At 44.1% G+C, this 22,862-nt stretch overlaps 2 protein-coding genes across 2 annotated transcripts in view; one reads left to right on the plus strand and one right to left on the minus strand.

Moving 5' to 3' along the window:
- The window catches only part of LOC124723178 (serine protease inhibitor 2-like), a 32,228-nt gene extending 20,359 nt beyond the window's left edge, over positions 1-11,869 (plus strand). The window contains exons 6-7 of the mRNA XM_047248372.1: positions 4,660-4,804; positions 11,079-11,869. Coding sequence (XP_047104328.1) covers positions 4,660-4,804; positions 11,079-11,476 — 543 coding nt within the window. The 3' untranslated portion in view covers positions 11,477-11,869. The remainder of the gene's footprint in view (positions 1-4,659; positions 4,805-11,078) is intronic.
- The window catches only part of LOC124723176 (constitutive coactivator of peroxisome proliferator-activated receptor gamma-like), a 735,979-nt gene that overhangs the window by 154,998 nt on the left and 558,119 nt on the right, over positions 1-22,862 (minus strand). The gene's annotated exons all lie outside the window — the stretch shown is intronic.

The raw sequence follows: 22,862 nt of genomic DNA on the forward strand, positions 1-22,862 counted from the left end.
AGAGACGCTATCCGTGCTCGACGACGTGCTTTACGCACCTTTCGCCGCCATCCTACGTTGGCGAATTGTATTGGATACAAACGGCTCCGAGCGCAATGCCGTAGAGTCATCAAAGACAGCAAAAAAAGCTTGTTGGGCCTCTTTCACTAGCTCCTTTAACAGTTGTACTCCCTCTTCTGTCGTATGGGGTGGCCTGCGCCGGCTGTCGGGCATTAAGGCCCACTCCTCGGTACCTGGCCTGACCTCAGGTAATGAGGTCCTCGTTGATCCTGTGGCTGTCTCCAACGCCTTCGGCCGGTTTTTCGCGGAGGTTTCAAGCTCCGCCCATTACCACCCTGCCTTCCTTCCCAGGAAAGAGGCAGAAGAGGCTCGGCGACCTTCCTTCCACTCGCTGAATCTGGAAACTTATAATGCCCCCTTCACTATGCGGGAGCTCGAACGTGCGCTTGCACTGTCCAGGTCCTCTGCTCCGGGGCCAGATGCCATTCACGTTCAGATGCTGGCACACCTTTCTCCGGCGGGCAAAAGCTTCCTTCTTCGTACCTACAATCGCGTCTGGACCGAAGGTCAGGTCCCCATGCGTTGGCGTGACGCCGTTGTTGTTCCTATACCCAAACCCGGGAAGGATAGACACCTTCCTTGTAGTTACCGCCCCATTTCTCGTACAAGCTGTGTCTGTAAGGTGATGGAGCGCATGGTTCATGCTCGGTTAGTTTGGATTCTTGAATGTCGACGGCTACTTACCAGTCCAATGCGGCTTTCGTCGCCGCCGCTCCGCTGTTGACCACCTTGTGACCTTGTCGACATTCATCATGAACAACTTTTTGCGAAGGTGCCAAACGGTAGCCGTGTTCTTCGATTTGGAGAAGGCTTATGGTACCTGTTGGAGAGAAGGTATCCTCCGCACTATGCACAGGTGGGGCCTACGCGGTCGCCTGCCCCTTTTTATTGATTCCTTTTTAACGGATCGAAAGTTTAGGGTACGTGTGGGTTCCGTATTGTCCGACGTCTTCCTCCAGGAGAACGGAGTGCCTCAGGGCTCCGTCTTGAGCGTAGCCCTTCTTGCCATCGCGATCAATCCAATTATGGATTGCATTCCACCTAATGTCTCAGGCTCTCTCTTTGTCGATGACTTCGCGATCTACTGCAGTGCCCAGAGAACATGCCTCCTGGAGCGCTGCCTTCAGCGTTGTCTAGACAGCCTATACTCGTGGAGCGTGGCAAATGGCTTCCGGTTCTCTGAAGAGAAGACGGTTTGTATCAACTTTTGGCGATATAAAGCGTTCCTTCCGCCATCCTTACATCTCGGTCCCGTTGTTCTCCCATTCGTGGAAACAACTAAGTTTCTAGGGCTCACGTTGGACAGGAAACTGTGTTGGTCTCCGCATGTCTCTTATTTGGCGGCCCGTTGTACCCGTTCCCTTAATGTCCTCAGAGTTCTTAGTGGTTCATCTTGGGGAGCGGATCGCACTGTCCTGCTTCGCTTGTATCGGTCCATAGTCCGATCGAAGCTGGATTATGGGAGCTTCGTCTACTCGTCTGCTCGGCCATCCCTCTTACGCCGTCTCAACTCCATCCACCATCAGGGGTTACGTCTTGCGACCGGAGCCTTCTACACTAGTCCTGTCGCGAGTCTTTATGCTGAAGCTGCCGAATTACCATTGACCTACCAGCGCGACGTACTGCTGTGTCGGTATGCCTGCCGGCTGTTGTCTATGCCCGACCACCCCTCTTACCAGTCCTTCTTCGCCGATTCTCTCGACCGTCAGTATGGGTTGTATGTGTCTGCCCTGCTGCCCCCCCCCCCCCCCCCCCGGAGTCCGCTTCCGTCGCCTGCTTCGACAATTGGATTTTGCCCTCCCTACCACCTTCAGAGAGGGTGAGAGCCCGACACCACCTTGGCTCCAGGCTCCGGTTCATATTTATCTCGACCTCAGCTCACTCCCGAAGGAGGGTACTCCGGCTGCAGTGTATTGCTCACGGTTTGTCGAACTTCGTGCTCGACTTGCCGGTCACACCTTTATTTACACCGATGGCTCCAAAACTGACGATGGTGTCGGCTGTGCCTTTGTCGTCGGGGCCGCCACCTTTAAATACCGGCTCCTCGACCAATGTTCCAGCTTTACGGCCGAGCTTTTTGCTCTCCATCAGGCCGTTCAGTATGCCCGCCGCCACCGCCATTCATCGTATGTACTCTGCTCTGACTCACTCAGTGCTCTTCAGAGCCTTGGAGCTCCCTATCTGGTCCATCCCTTAGTTCAACGGATACAGCAGTCCCTCCATTCTTTCGCTAATAATGGTTCTCCTGTCAGCTTTCTGTGGGTTCCCGGACATGTAGGAGTGCCTGGGAATGAGGCTGCGGATGCTGCAGCCAAGGCTGCAGTCCTGCCTCGGCCAGCCTCCCATTGTGTCCCGTCATCTGACGTTCGTGGGGATGTTTGTAAGAGACTTGTGTCGTTGTGGTGGGATGCTTGGTCATCCCTCCAAGGAAACAAGCTCCGGGCAGTAAAACCGCTCCCAACTGCTTGGACAACCTCCTCCCGACCATCTCGGCGAGAGGAGGTCCTTCTGACCAGGTTGCGGATTGGGCATTGCCGGTTTAGCCACCGCTACCTGCTCTCCGGTGACCCAGCCCCGCAGTGCCCTTGTGGTCAGGCATTAACAGTGCGCCATGTTTTATTGTCGTGTCCCCGCTTTAGTCAATCTCGTGTTGTCCTGTCCCTGACATCTACTTTACCGGATATTTTAGCTGATGACGCTCGAGCAGCTGCTCGTGTTCTGCGTTTTATAACTTTGATTGGCTTGTCCAAAGACATCTAACCTTTTTACTTATTTTATCTGCATCTTTGTTAGGTCTTTCTGGTGTCCCCCCCCCCCCCCCTCCTCTTGAGTTTTACTAGATTCCATGTGCTCTAACAACAGTGACTGGGCGCTAATGACCTCAGTAGTTGAGCGCCCTTAAACCCCACCAAAAAAAAAATCCTTTACGGAAAATTAGTTCTACTGTCCAAAACAAAAACAGATTCAAACACTGTAAAAATGGGACTTCCTAAGACAGCACTTTGAGTTTTGCTGACCACCACGTTTCTAATAGCAGAATCTACTGCAAACAACGAATTACGTAGCGCAATAAATCAGTTCAGGTAAAGTCTCACGTTGCTTAATGCACAATATAAAGCGCAATATTTTGTTACTCATACTGAGCAAACCTTAAAACTAAGAGCAGGCGTTTATGATATGTATGGTGCTTCATCGTAAAACAAAAACAAATGACAGATTCCAACCATTATACTCACTCAGTGACCTTTGCAACCACGAATGTTTAAACGGTGTGAAAGCGCTACTTACTAGTTATCGCATTATGTCGTGAAATTAGCCACACTGCGCTCGTTTTCCACTTTATAGGCTCAGGTAATTACATGACTATACTGAGGGGCGCAGGACGAAGGTTATGCAAAACGGGACCCGAAATCTGACAGGGCCTAAATAAAGCTTTGGCAATAGCACTGCAAATGAAGAGTTAAAGGATTTGCCAGTTTCAAACTTCATTACGATTTACTGTACTAATGACAGAACATGCAACCACCCAACTAACCAGAAGACTTAAATATTCAGTCATCAATAAAGGAATGATGCATAGTTGAGATGTACAAAACAAGCTGGTGGAGGGTTATCGACTTTTCGGAGTGACGTGACTGATGGGGAGTGGAGCGATTCTATTGCTTTAGATTCACGCATTGTTTTTCACATCAGTGTTACGTGAACAGTTTCTTTCTCTTCCTCAACCCCCCAAAAATGTTTTCCGGCGAGGTCGGTTCATACACCCCCTTCCCCCGTCTATCAGACAGAATCGCACCTAGAATTCATGCATACATACTGCAACAAGAACAAATATAAGTTTTCTATTAGCTTCACAAATATAGACGGCCATAACTGAAACAGAACTGAGTGCGGCAGAAATTTTAAAACTGCCTCCCCGGTAGAGGTCAGTGAGCTGTCCCATACTAACGAGTACTATGCAACGAAGCTAATCATTCCTTTTCATCTAATGTGCCAACCCACATTCACAACCGAATGCCATGGGTAAAAAGGCACAGAACGTAATGTGTTCTTTGAAATAAACCAGGGACAATACTGAAATTTGTGACCGAGCGACGTAGTGTAGTGGTTAGCACACTGAGCTTGCATTCGGGAGGTCGAAGCTTCGAATCCCCCCCCCCCTCCCCCCGGCCTGCGTCCATATTTAAGTTTTCTGTGATTTCCGTAAACCATTCCATGCAATTAACGCGGTGGTTCCTTCCTAAAGGACACGACAAAGTTCCCTTCCCCATCCTCCTCCCTCCCTACTGATCTTCGTGTGAAATTAAAAATATTGGCAAGTTTCTTAATTGGGCACTATAAAGTTCTATAAATTTTGGAAAGAAGTTGTACTTGGTCCTGGCAACAGTGTACTGCAATTCAAATTATATATCTACCATTACCTGCGTAATGAGAGGTCAGTGAAGTGAGGATGGTAAATATCTCTTGTTACAAAAACTTCACATTGTTACACATTAACAGGATATCGGCAAATTGACACTATTTTGCAAAAAATAACTGAAATTTATAGCAAGAGTTGACTGTATTGACAAATGCTATATATATATCTTTCTGTTTCAGCTGGGAATAAAACAAATTTTCACTGATAAAGCTAATCTGCAGGGAATTGCAAGGAGTCGTTATGGAAAGCTGTCAGTCTCAAAGGTTTTACAGAAATCAGCTCTAGAAGTAAACGAAAAAGGAACTACAGCAGCAGCTGCTACAGGCAAGTTGTGCTAGTTTAGCCAATGTGCAAAAATGCGTTTAAAGTTTCTACTCCAGCATCTTTATATCCTAATATATTCTTGACTGCGAATATCGTTAATCGTAAGTTAACAAGAAAAACTTCTTGGGTTTCCAAGACGAGTATTTGAATCAAGAATTAGTAAATTTTAAGTCCTCATTGTTGGAGGAACAATGTCGTTGACTGCAGTTCGTTTCTGGGTGTTATACAATTAAAAGTATAACAACCAGTTCTAGGTGCGTCTTATAAAAGTATTGGACTGAATTGTTACATCAAAGAAAGTAGGCCTAAGTACTAAAAGCACAATTAAGTTCACACTTAAATCACATCACATTAAACCCTCTTGTGATGCACCCATTAGAAACAAACTACGTGATTACTGTTTACGTAAAATTCTTTATAGAGAATTTCACTGAAAAATTATTCGAAAAGGTAATTTCCCAGGCTTATTAATGGTTGTCGCACTTAATAATTAAAAACCCCATTTACAAGACATGAGTACGAATGCTGTCCATTAACGTTATTAATAAAGCTTAATCAGATTCTGGAAACAGCTGTCATTCAGGCTAGTAACAAAGCAAACTGTTACAGCCTATGCTTATTTTCTGAGAATTACATTGGAATACGTTCCTTCCTCCTCGCTTAGTCAACAGTAAAGGATCAGCAAATTGTTTGCCTTGTGTGCATCAGTAATTCACATTTTGAATCTCAGGAGTGTCTCAACCATATACACGGATCAGTAAGAGAACGAAGTCCACATCTTCGTGTACCTCGTCGTTCTAATTTTCGCCTATAGAGATTGCGGAGCATTAAGACACGGGACTCGTATATGGGAGAAAAGCAGTTTGTCGCCGTCTAGCCGTCCATATTAGTTTTCCATGATTTCCCTAAAACACTTAAGGCGAATGACGGAACAGTATTTCCAAAAGGTACGGCTGTCGTTGACTGTACTTCAAATCTTAACACCTCGTTCCCCCATGATTTTCATTACAGTCCCAAATCGAGGGTTTTAACAGTCTGCCGCCCTGGTTACTATAGAGGCCCAGAGTAATTTTATATTTTGTGCAGTACGGGAGATCTGTTTTTAATGTGATATTTTCTGACATTTTATGTGAGCACAACAACTCTGTAGCTGTCTTTACGCATGGGTCTAGACAGGGGGCCTCAGTTGGTTGCTGTATCGTTCTCCCAGATCATGTCCTCAAGGTCCGATTGCCTCAAGACTTCACTGTCTTCGACGCAGATCTACATGCGATCTTGTGGGCACTGAAGCAGATGAGACGTTCTTCCAGTGCTAAATTTGTTTAATCCGATTCTCTGAGTGCTCTTAACTCTCTACAAAGTTTCTACCCAGCACATAAAATACTCCCGAATATCCAGGATGTCCTCCTCCAACTGCAAAGACTGGCGAAGATTGTGTCTTTCTGCTGGGTACCAGGGCACACGGACATTCGGGGGAACGAAAGGTCGGATCCTAGCAGTCAAGGTGGTGTCATGATCCTCAGTTGTTTTAGTGTGCCATCATCCTGCATGCTGTGGCCTCGCTGTTCACATCCAAGACTTGCTTCGATGGGAGGAGGAGTGGCTGAAAGTGACGGACAAGCTCCGTCTCGTTAAAGCCACACGCGACGGTGGTGCCTGTGCTTTCTTTTAGCTCCTTTGTCGTTCTGTGTTTCAATCTCACATGTAACTTTTTCTCTGTTTTCGCGTATGTGATATAGTGATTCGTGCGGTCGATTCGAATGCATGAGTGTGGAACAATTTTCGAGGTTTCAGCCACATTCATTGGTTTAATGTGTGTAAAGGCGCTGGTAATAACGCTGTTGAGCGCCCATAAGACTGTCTCTCTCTCTCTCTCTCTCTCTCTCTCTCTCTCGATTTTCATCCCCAATCTCAGACTTCACTGCTACCGTTGTTTCGATTTCTTCCTAAGCCTAAACTACGCAATATGCTACGTCACTTGTTTGTTGAGAGTTTAAACTTGATCATGATCTTAAGATTTTCCACGTCTCTCTTCAGTGTTTTGCAACACTCCTTTGTCCGTTTTCTGACACAGTATGTAGGATAGGACAGACAAGACTTGGGTGGTACAATTTTTAACTGCTGCATACAGATGTCAAACGGCGTTTCTAGTAGACCTTTTTTGGCATATGGTTTCAGGGTAGAAATTTTTATATATAAATTCTTAAAGGCTGCAACATAAATTGTATGAATTTTCAACCGTGTGTCTACATCCAAATCAAAATCTAGACTCTGCAGACCACTGTAAAGTGCATGTCAAACAATCTATCCAATTCTACCACAGAAAAGTATTATTTCCATTCCATCGACTTCTCGAATACTGGAAGAACATCTATAATGGCATTGTACGCGATGTATTCGGTCCAATTTTGTCTCCACGGGAACGACACATAGGGGTTGTATGTTTAAAGATTCTTCATCTGGTACTGGTTCTTCAAACTTGTAAGTAGTCTTTAGTGGGATAGTGGACACCTTTGTCATCTGCCATTTAAAGTTCACTGTGGGTTAAACCTGTCAAAATTTGTGCTGCCCTACTTAGTACAGGTTCATTGTCACCAGTTAATCCTATATTGTATGGGTCCCACAGGTGAACCAAATTATAGATTGAGTCGCACAAATGTTATCTAAGGAATGATGTTTATAGATTGAAGGCATTTTTCCAGTATTCCACCAATGAATTTAAATCTGTCACCTGAATTACCCACGACTGAGACTTGTCATTCCCTTGCATATATATCCACGAACTGTTATATCCAAATATTTATATTAGTTGACTGATTCCATCTGCAATTAACTGATATTATAGTCAGTAGATACTACATACTGCGTTTTGTGAAACGCATAACTTGAAATTTCTGAATATTTATCATTACATGATTTCTGTTGTATGTCCTTTGCGTCTCCATTACGTGCAATCGATTACTTCCTTCTAAATGTTGCTGTATGTGTTGACGTCTATCACGTAATCACATCTGAAATCGCTTCCTCGGTCAACTCCTCTTTCCTTCCACTTAGAGCTCTGTCTTGTTACTTGACCACTTACCTACCTAACAACCACCAGCCCAGGAGCACCGATAAGCTAATTCTACAGAGCAGTCTACAGTAAACAGCAAAACTCTAAATAGCAGCGGGATACATCTGAACAACAGAACCTTTCATTAGAAGGCAAGGAGGACATTCCATAAAAAGTGGCCTTTCTGTACCTAGACTGAGTTAACACATGCAACAACCCTAAAATCAAGGAAGCAAGTAAGGGATTGTGTGATATTTCCTAAACGACCACTGTTCAACAAGGGCAGCAGCTCCTTAAATGCGAAATGTATGGGGAATTCTCTGATGTAGCTCAAAAACGTAATTACGTTGGCTCAAACAAAATTATGGTCTCCTGCCTGGGTATTATGAATATTAAAACCAAGGAGTTGTGTAATGGAATAAGAAACATTAAAACATAACTGCCAAATCGTCAAATTTGGAGTACGTGTTGCAGGCTTCCTCTGCCTAAGTGTGTCCACAGCTACCAAACGCCCTGTCAGAGTTCGGCTACACAATACTTGCATGTAAAGCTATATGGGGAAAGACAGTGATCACACAGTAAGGAACAGAAACTGCAAAATATTTCACGAAGAAATGAAAGTTCAAAATATAAATTATCAGCCAAATGTTTTACGCTGAACTGAAAACTTGCTAGAAAAGTCAATGCAGCCACCAACATCTACAGAATTCTTCGGCTCTGTGTTTAATACGCCTGTCATCCGTCGACATTATCTACCCAGACGAGGAAGCATAAATACGTTCTCTTGTAAGTGCAGCTGCAAAACAGCCGTTACTTCCATACCTATATCAAGATCAGCCACACAAAGTACCAAGAGCACAAAATACTGACGTCTCATCACAAGAAAAAATGCAGCAGGCAGCGTACCAAAACGCCCATAATGGCCAACTTTACCACTAACAGCCAAACGTCAAGCGAACAAACAGAGAAGGGCAAGTCGTACTGAGATTCTCACGAAAAGCTTTCATCCAGTCACCATATACGTGCCATAAAGTGTAAGTCTGTTGCCTATACCTGCCCTCCTAATGGTACTGTAAACTCTGATTCACAAAGAACTTGTAGCAGAGTTTCCGCTCTGTTGTTGCTTAGTGAGCTTTATTGTAGACCCTTTTATGGGGGTCTGTTACCATCTGAGAGCCTAGCATGTTCAGAAGATCGTCTTCTGAAAGGAGTACAACGTTCATTTCAGCACACTTACAGATTCCTTCTCCACCATAGATGTGTTTGCTTTTTGTTGCTCGTAGAGACAGCTCAGGAGAGAAGGTCTAAGACTTCACTCCAGTGGGAACTTCCTCATCTTCATACATCTGACAGACAAGCAGTGCACCAAAGTGGATACCAAGACTGACTAGACATTGTTTAGGCAACTGGCTGTTTTTGAACACAGTTCCACATTACGAAAGTGATTCATCAGTCTGACTAATCAAAGATCTTCGGAGGAGGGAAGTACCACTCTGCAATAAGGGTCAGTTTGACCGGCTCTGATCAGGTTCAGATAGTGACAAAATACTTATCACCGCCGTATTATTTAGGACAAGAATTCCTGAACTCTCATCAGTCCATCTCGGCTCAAGTATAGGCAACAAGAAGAAAGATTTCTGGAAAATATAAAAGGCCAGCTATAGCACCTACACTGAAGGGTGTCTCCAACCACCAGCCAGTAACATCGACCAGACAATAGCCCAGCGTTTCGCCAATATTGCCACCACTGTTGCTGCTGCTGTTGCTGCTGCTGCTGCTGCTGACGTGGACCTGGCATAGCATTGTCACCATCTGATCATGGAAACGATTCAGTTGAACAGGGCCCCCTTCTCCATGTGAGAGCGGCATTTGGCACCAAGGCTCCTGATACTGACTCCAGTCACAACAGAATCGAGAGCACTATGCTTCAGCAACATAGAAATCAAAGGAAATAACTACAGAACATTTAATGAAATACGGCACAGGAAAATTTTCCGAATCAGACAGGCAGTTTCGGTCTCCCATCAAAGCGGAAAAAGACTTAACTTACCCAGTAGCTAGCGAAGCACTGCGTTAACTAGCTATGTAGGAAAAATCTTAGCATATGGCCTGGTCTGGATCAGACAACACAGCTTCTTAGCCGATCTATGTGGGTTCAGGAGATATCGACTGACCGTTGACAACCTTGCCTGCCGGAGGTAGCTACACAAACCTTACTACTGTGATAGCGGCCAATAGTTATATTTTTCGACACAAAGGGCATATGATACTACTTGACATATTATTTTCGGACACGATCATCAATGGGGCTTCTGTAGACATTTTCCTAGGCTTTCGTAGTCCTTTGTAACCAACTAAAAAGAGGCTACCGAGTTGGGGTTTCGTCTGCAAATTAATTTACCTGCCAGAAAAAAACGCGGAAAGTTGTTTCAAATGTGTAATGAGGTTTCTGGGCTACTTCAGATAGTAAGGGAAAATAGCACTTACTCCATTATGCCTTGGTCTAAGCAGCCCAATTATACATGGCCTCCTCCTCTGGCGAGGGAATCCTCCAGTCTGCACTACTTGTGTACAGAACTAAGTACGCCACACGCTAAATGTTTTATATTCAGAAAACAGGGCAGAGGCTAGTTCACCAGCTGGTGTATCATGTTTCGGTAGACGATAATACGAATGTGGGACAATACTCTGAAATGTCTTGTTTGCTCCCTTAGTTAATGGGGATAATATTTTGTTACCCGGGTGGCTACCTTATCCTTTCCTTTTTTAAATTTGATCAGTTCGCCACATTTTCTGAGTTTATAATTTCAGCCTTCATTCTACAGACCAATTAGGTTTTTAATATCACATTTTAACAATCTCGGTGTGACTGTTGTACAATCCGTGTGGCTGGGTATGACTGGATATATGAATGTGAGTCTTCTAACAGTTCACATTTGACCAGTTATTGACACAGCATCAGTGAACACATTATTTTTAACAATATAAGTTTACTTCAGTCAAATGTTCGACAGTCACTCAGTTGAAACCGGTATAGCCACAGAAGAATTTGAGTGACTGAAATAAACTTATTCTCCTACAGAGTACATGACACTGATTTTCTATCCTAATTTTTAGCAAGTCAGATTGCACTTACATGAGTTTCCCAGCTTGTCAAGGAATTGACAAATCGTAAAGATTAGGTAGCCAAACACATTTAAAAAAACGTGTCTTCTGTTACAGGTATCGAGGTCATTGATCGAATCGGAGTCAGAGAGGTGACATTCAACGCTACACATCCATTTCTTTTCTTTATTGAAGACGAGACGACTGGTACAGTAATATTCGTAGGAAAAGTTGTGGAACCATCGACTGACAAAACGCCACAGAAAACCACGATTTCTGTTCGACAAGGAGAATTCCACGGTGACAAGAAGAAAGACGGTTCCAAAGGTGTTCAACAGTCTCACGTGTCTCAAACTGAAAAGGAAGGACCTTACCCTGTGGAAATGCCAGATTTTGACATCACATCTCAAACAATCGATAAAGGTGGACAGCAGAAAAAGCGGGTGTACTATATTTTATCCCAAAGTGCGTTCCATTACCTGATTCAATTTTTACCACAGAAGCTTCCGCAATAGTGAACGAAGAAAGTTTCCCTTGATGTCAATACTTTTTACTCGCTAGTCTTTACCAATGCGTCTACTATACTCATGTTCATAACATATGACTGTGAGAAGACGTGTGTGTGTGTGTGTGTGTGTGTGTGTGTGTGTGTGTGTGTGTGTGTGTGTGTGTGTGTGTGTGTAAGAACCAACCAACAGATTTGCAAATTATTAATACAAAAGTCACTGTCAAAAGAACAATATTTTATTGGTATGTAATGTGGAACAACATGCGAGTGTTTTTTTATAATGTTAAACTATATGTAAGAACTGCAAAGCTAAAACAGAAAGAAAAATGTTGGTTTTATTTATTTATGTCTTGTTAAACTAAAATTTAACTTTTAATTAAAGAAATTTGTAATAAGCGTTTTTCACAACTGTTTTCATCTCGGTATACATAGCAAAATTTTTTGTCTGTGCCTAAGGTACACCTTGCCTCAACCTAACATTTTAAACAGATTATGCATACAAACAGACGCAAGCTATAAACCACCAACCTAAAAATCATTGACTTTAAAGTAATGTTCAGTGGGTTTGGAGAGGAATAAGGAAACATCCTAGACAGTGCTTGCTGGCTTCCTTTAAAAAGTTGTTGCAGGCACAGGCAACACTCTGCAAATATAAAAGAGGAACGTATATTCTAAAAATGATGTAACATCGTTCTTAGCACCACGTTTCGTCCCAAAAATTTCATCGCTTACGTTATATGTGATGTGTTTCTTTTGTATCTCGTATTTCTTACAAACGACGTCACCTTCTCTCAAGACACTACTCACAGCGCTCACCAATCATCCTGTGAGTTTCGCTCTCAATACCTTGGATATTAGGAGCATCAGTCTCACTTCACCGTCAAAACCCCTAAAGACAAGTGCTATCAATCTATCATACGAGTCTCAGATCCTATGGTTACATGCATGTCAAAGATCTGCAGGGCTTTTCAGTGGATCGCAGAAAGACACGACACTATCAGCTGCACAAGTCCGTAACATTTCCCCTTAAATCATTCCATAACTACAGCGAAACACGAATAGAAACGCAAAAACTCTATTTACAGTAACATCACTGGATTCTATATTCGCTCAACAAGTTTGTGCCACGTTTAGAAACGCCACCCATCAATCACTGGAAGAGCGATTATAGCTTAGTGCTTCGTCCCTCTTCAATCAGTGGTCAGGAACACTGAGTTCTTATATCTCTCCCTGTGGTAGAAACCCTCGGTATTATCCTCCAAACTACTGTCTTCTAACACTATTTTTGCTTTTGTGCTGACTTAGCTGTCCGACCTGCACTCTCACGAAAGGGTAAAAAGAGAACGAGGGCTATTTGCTAGTGTGGGTTGCATAAATTCAGGGGCAAACTTACTGTTATGCTAACTGATTTAGTACTCCTGTGGATAATACATCCTGAGAAACCTCTCCCCGACCTTCTCCTCCCTTCCCTCACCCCGCCCCCCCCTCCTGGAAAAGGAAATTGTTCAGTTCTGAGCCACTTGGCCCCTCCCCTCCTGGGAAATCCCCCCGCATCCCCCACCACCACCACCACCACCACCACCACCACCACCACCACATGCATTGGTCACATTGGCACCTGCGTACACAACTCCGGCCATTCCAGACGCTCAGAGGCCGGAGAGACTCACTGACAGCCAAGCAGTTAACCGATCAATTTACGTGGGGAATAATCGTCCAGTGCAAACACTTCTCATATTGAATCTTCTCATGCAGCACACACGTCAACTATCTCCGCTCGACAAGCATACTAGCTAGTTAAGTATTCAGCCATCCAGAGGACCCGCCACTGGGACTTGTTCTTTTAGCTGTCGGCAAGTGTCGATAGGTTGAAGCATTCTTCGTAACTAACCAGTCGTCATAGGCTAAGCTGTGGCTTCTGGTCGACCGCTGGCTGCAAACACTTCGAAACAAGCAGATGTGGATTAGATGCAAGTTCTAACTGCAACTCCCCAGTTCAAAAATCCACTTTACCAAATCCGAGACAGGGATGTTGCTGTCCATATACGTCGAATTTCTCATGTGAGATTTAGATCCCTCCCATTTACAGGAGTCATTTTCAAAGACAAAAAAACTCAGATAACGTGTTTTCACAGCGCTAAAGTAAAGTTTTCTTGGGAAATACTGTACAACAGTATGGCATAGGGTGCACTTCATGTAAGTATTCTCTCATCAGATAAAACTATTTGTACTTATCTGTTACGTCCTGCATCACAGGACAGGCAACTCATTTGCCTCATGACACAGTGCTAAGAGCATGCTCTACTTCTGTCATAGGATGTCTCCTCACATTTGCACTGTCTCCAAGTAACCAAATCCTTCATCTCCTAAGATAGCAGCACAGGGAGTTGTAAATACCAGGTTTCTACTGTGTATCACTTCATAAATTCGATAATATAGCTGAGTTTGTTACGATGATCATCTCTCCCTGTGGGAAATTGAAATTTCGTTAAGATCTCGCCGCAACGATAAAACGCCTGACAACTGCTCCGACTCGTGGATCATATCTGTGGTACTCTATCCCTTGCTTCCACCAGTAAATCATTGTCAAACTGATTAACTAAACTGGCCATGAGTCACTTCGCATGGTATTTTTTTTTTTTTTTTTTTTTTTTTTTTGTTGCAGTCGTATTACGCTTCCCAGGTAGATCAAATGAGAATCCCTGGAGGGTTGACGATATTTCTTTCGAGGAATACTATTGATAAAACTTACAGAACCGACATTTGAAGCTGACTGCAGAATGTTTCTTCTGCTGCCAACATTTTACATAAGGATCACGAAGGTAAGATAGGAGAAATGAGGCTCATGTGGAGACATGTAGCTGCACCTTTTCCCTCGCTCTACCTGCGAGGAGAAGAGGAAAGGAAATGACTAGTAGTGGTATAGGGAACCCACCGCCACACACCGCATGATGGCTAGCGAAGTAGGCATATAGATGTAAATGTAACCTTAGTCTACCTATTAAGACGCGACTCGCTGCATTTATAGCCACACATATCATGGAAGAATGTTCTCTTAACACGTTCGCTGCGGTCGCCCGTGCGAGCCGCTAACGCGCGAGGCGGACGCTTGTAAGCGCACGTGCGCTGAGAGCTGAAATCATAGCCCTGCGAAACCTGTAAGTTTGTGGCGAATAAACTAGATGCCGCCAGCTGATTCGTTTGGAGTTCGTACGCTGGCTACCAGAGGCGCAGCGTTCCACTCAGTCAAAACAGTTCGGGGCTAGCTGCCAGGAGCGCTGCAATCACTTCTCTTTGCAGCCGCACGGCCTTCTATGATTTTTATTTCGAGGAAATAACTTTACATAGTTACCGACTTAGCTCGCCACTGTATCTTTTCATAATTCTTATGGATGAATAAAACTTTGTTCTGCAAGGGAAGTCAGCACTTTCAAGTTATAATAAGATACTGCTGGAATTTATATTTCGTAATCCATACCTGGCTGAATACAAATTATGAACACGCCTAAATTTTGATCGCAAGACTAATGTCTAGTTTTGCGACAAATTCATGTTGTGCACGAACGTAATATTGGCAACGAATATAACGTCTGCGGAAGAGGTGCTAGATATAGAAATACAAGTACACTTTAGCTGCATGCCGATCATGTGATAAATGCTGCCTGCTGTCTGTCGCTTATAAGCGTTACATGCATTTATTGCAAACAATTCTAACAAAGCCCCTTATTTATTTATTGTATTGCTAACTGGACAGAAAATGCAATTCACACAAGTGACAAATCCACTCCATTGAAAAAGAATTAGTCGGAAAACACCAAAAGATTTATAAAACGAAGAAAAAGAAACAGGACTCGTCTGCACTGTGGTGCTATGGAAACCCAATCACAAATATATACATATTATAAAAATGACTGTATGTGTATGTATGTATGTTCCACATCTCCTCCTACTGGACCGATTTCAACGAAACGTGGTACACATATTCCTATTATCGGAAAACTATCACTGTAGGGGTAAGAACCACATACGACACATACGTCAGGAGATATGACGTCATGAACAATGTAATTCGTCAAAAACGGCCGCATCATGTGACGATATTCCACATCTGCTCCTAAACTAGTACACCGATTTCAATCAAATTTGGTACAAATCTTCTCTAAGGTAATGAATCATTTGCTATGGTAGCAAAAACTACTTACGATATATAGTTCAGGAGATATGACGTCATAAACAATTCTGTTCTTGAATAACCGCAACATCAGGTTTGTGATTTCTATTTATTATGTCATTACTACTAAAGCTATTCGCGAAGAATTTTGCAGAGGATATGCATATATACCACTAAATGTAGCTTTGAAATTATATCATAGTATGACACGTAGTACAGGAGATATGACGTCAAAACTATGAAACGCACGAAAATCCGTCCCACTATGCATGTGGTTGTAATGTATTACGTCTGTAATACCAACTCCATTCGCACCTCATTTTGCAGTTTCCTAATATTCTTCCCGGGGAACATGGAAAATTATATTCTTGTGGGACACATAGTACAGGAAATATTATGTCATGAAGATTGACCTGTGTGAAAACGGAACTGAGATGAATGGAAAATAGATAGCGATAGAACAGGAGGCGATGGACAGAGAGAGAAGAAGCAGATGGACTAAAATAAGACAGGAATGAATACACACCCGGGCAACGCCGGGCACTGCAGCTAGTAACAAATAAGTTTTCAAGGTGTAGAGGTGATGTTTTTATAGCAAACCACAAATAAGTCCACATACGGTACTGTACAGAAACATCATATTCTGAGCAACCAATGTAACTATATTTACATGGCTATCAAATAAAACAAACACTTTACAAATCAAACACAAACAGATCTTCCTCTGTAGATACGACGTCCCATTACATTATGGATGTGTAATTGTGCAGCAGTTCAAACAGAATCCAGGTTGGTTTGGACACGTTATACACACGTATGGTGTATCCGTACGCTTGCCCCGTGCCGCGCACGTTTTACATCGCTTCCGCATAACTTGCTTCGTCCCTTCCGTTGCGTCCCGCTTTTGCACAACATGTGTGTCTTTACATTTGTTACGCACACCTTTTGTAACGTCCATTGGTGGAAGTAGTCCCTTTATTATTTGTATTCTATAATCATACAAAGTCATATTATGCCCTGAGTATTTATTATATAGGTAATGTGCATTGAACATTAGCATGTCAACTACATGGAAGAATAGTTTCTTTGGCCAGCGGATTGTCTTTCGTTCACATAAATAATAAGACAACATCTGGTCCTGCCTATCGGTCCCAGACATACAACTATTATATCTGATAATTGGCAGTGGTTTCGCGACTATTTGCTGGCGTGCATTCTGCACACGTTCCATTGTATTGGGGTATTCTGTGGAAATATAGGAGACCTCTCGTCTATCCTTCCATTTGCCGATCATTACCCCGTCCGAATATCGTGCTATGGTGTCCCCTTTCCCCAGCTTGGCGCATACCACGTCTTTAGGGGTATTTTTCCTATTTACCCTTAGTGTCCCGGTGCAATGTGTTTTTGCATTCAACAGGGTTTTAGCTAAGGCAAAGCTGTTGTAAAAATTGTCCATGTAAATGTGATGGCCAACATTCACCTTCTCTTCTAACAAATGCAATACTATCTTTTCAGCATGCCCTTTTCCCCCCATATCACCACGCATCCCCGTGTACACAGCGCATTTATTGATGAAGCCGTCTGGGTTATTTAGCATGTACAATTTGATGCCATACTTATTTCTTTTGTTTTTTATGTATTGTCTAAATGACAATCGTCCCCTCCAAAGAATCATTGATTCATCTAAAGAGAGATCCCTACCTGGATAATACACATTACACATTTTGTTGTTGAAATAATTCAATATAGGGCGTATCTTATACAGTCGATCATTTGGTTTCGGTTCGCCTGACTCTGGATTTTTTGCAAAATGCAATGCGCGTAAGATAAGCAAATATCTGTCTCTGCTCATACTCATCGTTATTCCTTTATTTTCGAACAGCGGATCCCTCTTCCAGTAGTCTTGTAGTCGGGCACATTTGACATTACCCATATGTAATGAAATCCCCAGGAAGACAAGTATTTCTTCTATACTTACGGGTTTCCAATTACTAATTCTAGAGCCCTCTTGTGTATTTGCGCTGCAAATATATTCCGTGCGTTATCATTTGTTTCGTCAACTATGAGCTGCAGTATGTCATCTGTAACCAGTAGCCTAAAGAAATCCATTGGCGTATTGCCAGCAGGCTTCATCAGCAAACATTCTGCTTTCGTAAACGGGTGATACTGCATCCCATGTGGTTCTTCATGCCACGTAACACCTGGTTTGCTTACCTCTGCGAGCGCTGGTTCTTTATCGTCGGCGATTTCCTCATCATCGTCGCCCGTATCGTCCGATTCCGAACTGTCACGAAACATACTGGACAGTTCTGCTTCCACACTGTCATCACTGTGGTCTGTTTCTGCAGTCTCCAAATGCCAGTCACCCTCATCTGGTTCGTCCTCTCTGAACTCTACATCACTATCTTCTAACACACGTAGTAACTCATGGTCAGTATATTGGTCACTCTTCCTACACTTTTTCGCGTTCGAAGGCCCCGGTGTCGGTTCATTCGCCGCCATTGCAAACAATGCACAACACAGACGACAAAAAACGAAAACACACAACTGCAGACTGGAACACGTTACGTGATATGTCGTTGGTTACTTGAACTAACACGAGTGCACAGCCGAACAAACTAAACTGAGAACTCTGCTAGTGAACGCGCCGCTTATATGCGTCAGCCGCAGCGAACATGTTGACGGCGTAGCGTAATGGTCAAGCGCATTGCTCACGAAACAGTCGACCTGGAATCAATCCCAGGTGCTTCCTAATTTTTTTCAATTGTTTTCATTCTTATTTTCCTTGGTTTCGTCAGATTTTGCAACTATTTACCGTAGAATTTAAATACATTCAAGTAGTATATTTATATAACTAGGCGAAAGTTTTAATGAAAATAAAGATTTTAAAGATTCTTGTGATTACGTGCGCTACTTTTTATTCATTACGACAGTAGAAGTTTTGCCATTTTTATGGTGACATATCATAGAAACATGTGAAACATATATGTTTCACTCTAGGCACATTTTATGAAGGCATTGTTTGAGCAGTTACATTTCTCTGCAACATGCTTCATTGGAAAGCACACTTAATTCAAGTTTTAAAACTAAGGTGTTTCCTCTAATAGTTTGGATGCAAACCAAGCGTACTAGATCATAGGGGTGTCCACAAGAGCACTGAATTGATGCAGCACGGTCGAATGTATTTTAATTGCATCTTCTCTTGATGATACCTCTCGCTGTTGTTGGAGTTATTCAGGGGCACTTTGTAATCTTTTAATTAGATTTTTGACTTGACGATAGAAATATACATCTACCGTAATAACCGAACACTCTGAAGATACGAAGTAAAATAAAAATGAGAAAAAAAAATCAGGACGGACCTGGGATTGATCCCAAGTCGCCTGTTTCGTGAGCAATGCGCTTGACCATTACTCTACGCCAATAACGACGAACAGAGCGCTAAATAGGGTATAGCCTCCTATAGTGCTATCGGAACAACTTTCGAGAGCATATTCTCCTTTCCTATGGCCAACTCAGGCGAAATATTTCGGGCACCTTATGTGGAGTCCCACCTCTTTCTAGAAACAATTCGGACGAAATCGGCGTGTCCCAGTTGGCGACCTCCCCTAGTGAGAACTCAGCTAGCGAGCGCACCGCTTATAAGTGTTACCCGCACTGGCTTGCTGATCGCGGCAACGCTTATGAGCGTCAGCCGCTCTGGCGTGTTGATCGCGGAAACGCTTATGAGCGTCAGCCGCTCTGGCGTGTTGATCGCGGAAACGCTTATAAGCGTCAGCCGCAGCGAACGTGTTAATTATCGAGAAAATGAAGGAACTTCTCTGCCACTGATTGTCTCATGGTAAAAATGTTCATATTAGCCCCTATATTTATCGTTGCAGTCACTTCACGTGACGTATGTGAGAGCTTGTAATATGGTCGCCCACAACACTTGGATGTCAGAGTATCGCTAACCTGCCGTACTCTTACGAATCTTGCAGTCTTTTATATATATATATATATATATATATATATATATATATATATATAGGATTTGAATCCACCTGTTTTCGACGAGCAAGTGATGTGCCCTGCCAAGTCAGAGATCCCTATTAATTCTCTGGAAATACCACCATTTTCTGACAACACTGTTCCACTTGTTTGAAGGCTGCCGGATCCACCTGTCATTGACTAGGTAGACCCATCACAACTAGAAAAATAGCATACTCAATGCAAAGGAGGAAACGCACGACCATGCAGAGTATATGCGGACAAATACACTCCTGGAAATGGAAAAAAGAACACATTGACACCGGTGTGTCAGACCCACCATACTTGCTCCGGACACTGCGAGAGGGCTGTACAAGCAATGATCACACGCACGGCACAGCGGACACACCAGGAACCGCGGTGTTGGCCGTCGAATGGCGCTAGCTGCGCAGCATTTGTGCACCGCCGCCGTCAGTGTCAGCCAGTTTGCCGTGGCATACGGAGCTCCATCGCAGTCTTTAACACTGGTAGCATGCCGCGACAGCGTGGACGTGAACCGTATGTGCAGTTGACGGACTTTGAGCGAGGGCGTATAGTGGGCATGCGGGAGGCCGGGTGGACGTACCGCCGAATTGCTCAACACGTGGGGCGTGAGGTCTCCACAGTACATCGATGTTGTCGCCAGTGGTCGGCGGAAGGTGCACGTGCCCGTCGACCTGGGACCGGACCGCAGCGACGCACGGATGCACGCCAAGACCGTAGGATCCTACGCAGTGCCGTAGGGGACCGCACCGCCACTTCCCAGCAAATTAGGGACACTGTTGCTCCTGGGGTATCGGCGAGGACCATTCGCAACCGTCTCCATGAAGCTGGGCTACGGTCCCGCACACCGTTAGGCCGTCTTCCGCTCACGCCCCAACATCGTGCAGCCCGCCTCCAGTGGTGTCGCGACAGGCCTGAATGGAGGGACGAATGGAGACGTGTCGTCTTCAGCGATGAGAGTCGCTTCTGCCTTGGTGCCAATGATGGTCGTATGCGTGTTTGGCGCCGTGCAGGTGAGCACCACAATCAGGACTGCATACGACCGAGGCACACAGGGCCAACACCCGGCATCATGGTGTGGGGAGCGATCTCCTACACTGGCCGTTCACCACTGGTGATCGTCGAGGGGACACTGAATAGTGCACGGTACATCCAAACCGTCATCGAACCCATCGTTCTACCATTCCTAGACCGGCAAGGGAACTTGCTGTTCCAACAGGACAATGCACGTCCGCATGTATCCCGTGCCACCCAACGTGCTCTAGAAGGTGTAAGTCAACTACCCTGGCCAGCAAGATCTCCGGATCTGTCCCCCATTGAGCATGTTTGGGACTGGATGAAGCGTCGTCTCACGCGGTCTGCACGTCCAGCACGAACGCTGGTCCAACTGAGGCGCCAGGTGGAAATGGCATGGCAAGCCGTTCCACAGGACTACATCCAGCATCTCTACGATCGTCTCCATGGGAGAATAGCAGCCTGCATTGCTGCGAAAGGTGGATATACACTGTACTAGTGCCGACATTGTGCATGCTCTGTTGCCTGTGTCTATGTGCCTGTGGTTCTGTCAGTGTGATCATGTGATGTATCTGACCCCAGGAATGTGTCAATAAAGTTTCCCCTTCCTGGGACAATGAATTCACGGTGTTCTTATTTCAATTTCCAGGAGTGTACATTCAGAAGCATAACACCTACAATTCATCAATATCGAATGACTAAATATCCTCCTGTACATGTCCTAATCTCCTTTATTACAGTCTTATGATTACTTTGCCAGAAATACGACAGTGTAATGGTGTCAGAGACTTTTGACAGCTCACCCTCTCTCGCGCGCGCTACGATTTTACCGCATCTCTGGTCTGATGCATCCCAAAAAAATACCATGTGTGTGTTGACATCGAGTATATGTGGTGATCCCTTTAAATATTCATGTAGTGGTCCACTGGCGCAGGTGGCCCGTTACTGAAGTCGCTTCCACAGTGCTGTGTAAAGTTTCGTCGCCTGTACAGTAGGAAGACCATATCCCACAGACACAGACTATCAATCACAAGATAGGTTCCTGAGTTCTTTCATAAGCAGTTTGTGTGTGTGTGTGTGTGTGTGTGTGTGTGTGTGTGTGTGTGTGTTGCTCCCACAACACACACAACGATTGAAATAAGATAGAGGCGGTATTTCTTATTGACAACAGCGTAGAAGACATTGAAACTGGTAGTCTGCAGCATTGTGAAGCGTTTCCAAACAGCTCTCTGAAGGTGATGACTTCTACATTTAAACTCATGTTCCACAATGATGGGGTAGCAGATGACTTGGTGTTCCACTTTCAAACAAACCAACAGTGTTGATTCCTCATATTTGCGGGTACATACTACACCCAGTTATGATTACTGTTTCGGTGTCCTAAGTGGTGGTCATCATGACCTCCAAATCTTAGGCATCTGTCTTTCTCATTTGTATGGCTTACAATGCATACCTGCATGTTGAACAAGGAGACTTTCTGCATGATGTAAACCCACAGAGCACAGATAGTATGCACAATCAATTGTAACACCAGTGGAAGTATGGAATGATAGCATACACCCAGTTAATGATGTAGGTACCATCATTCATCCACATTTTTGTCGTATTTACCTCAATTTTAGGTATTTTCATCAATTTTCATAATTTCATCACGTTTTCCGTAATTTAAACGCATATTACCCAATTACTTGAGTTCCAAACCACCACTCTCGACGACTTGTATCAACAAAAAGGCAGATCCCGTTGATCGCGTGATGCTCTCAGCCAGTGACATTGCAGCATGATTCTCAATTCATGTATCACTGCTAAACCACCCATCCATTACTCTGAGAGTGCTAAATACATGTGGACATATCATGAGTGCTGTAGGGGGAGGGGAATCTCGCAGAGAGGAGTGGCAGAAGGCGACATGTGCTGGCTAGGAAAAACATCAATGGAGAGGGGGTAGTTAATTGATCAATTTATTAGTGTAATTAATTTCATACGAAAAGTGTCCTCATTCCCACTTTACCCTAGTACTTCTCTACTGCCTTCATTCTCTTGCCACCTGTGCACATACTCATCCTCAGCCTTGTTTTCTAAGTCGTCCTGTCATCTCCAGTGTCTTTGCCTACCACCCGGAACAATCGCCCGCTCCAGCCGGAGTGGCCGAGCGGTTCTAGGCGCTTCAGTCTGGAACCGCGCGACCGCTACGGTC

This window comes from Schistocerca piceifrons, chromosome X (genome assembly GCF_021461385.2).
Source record: "Schistocerca piceifrons isolate TAMUIC-IGC-003096 chromosome X, iqSchPice1.1, whole genome shotgun sequence".
Classification (NCBI taxonomy): Eukaryota; Metazoa; Arthropoda; class Insecta; order Orthoptera; family Acrididae; genus Schistocerca; species Schistocerca piceifrons.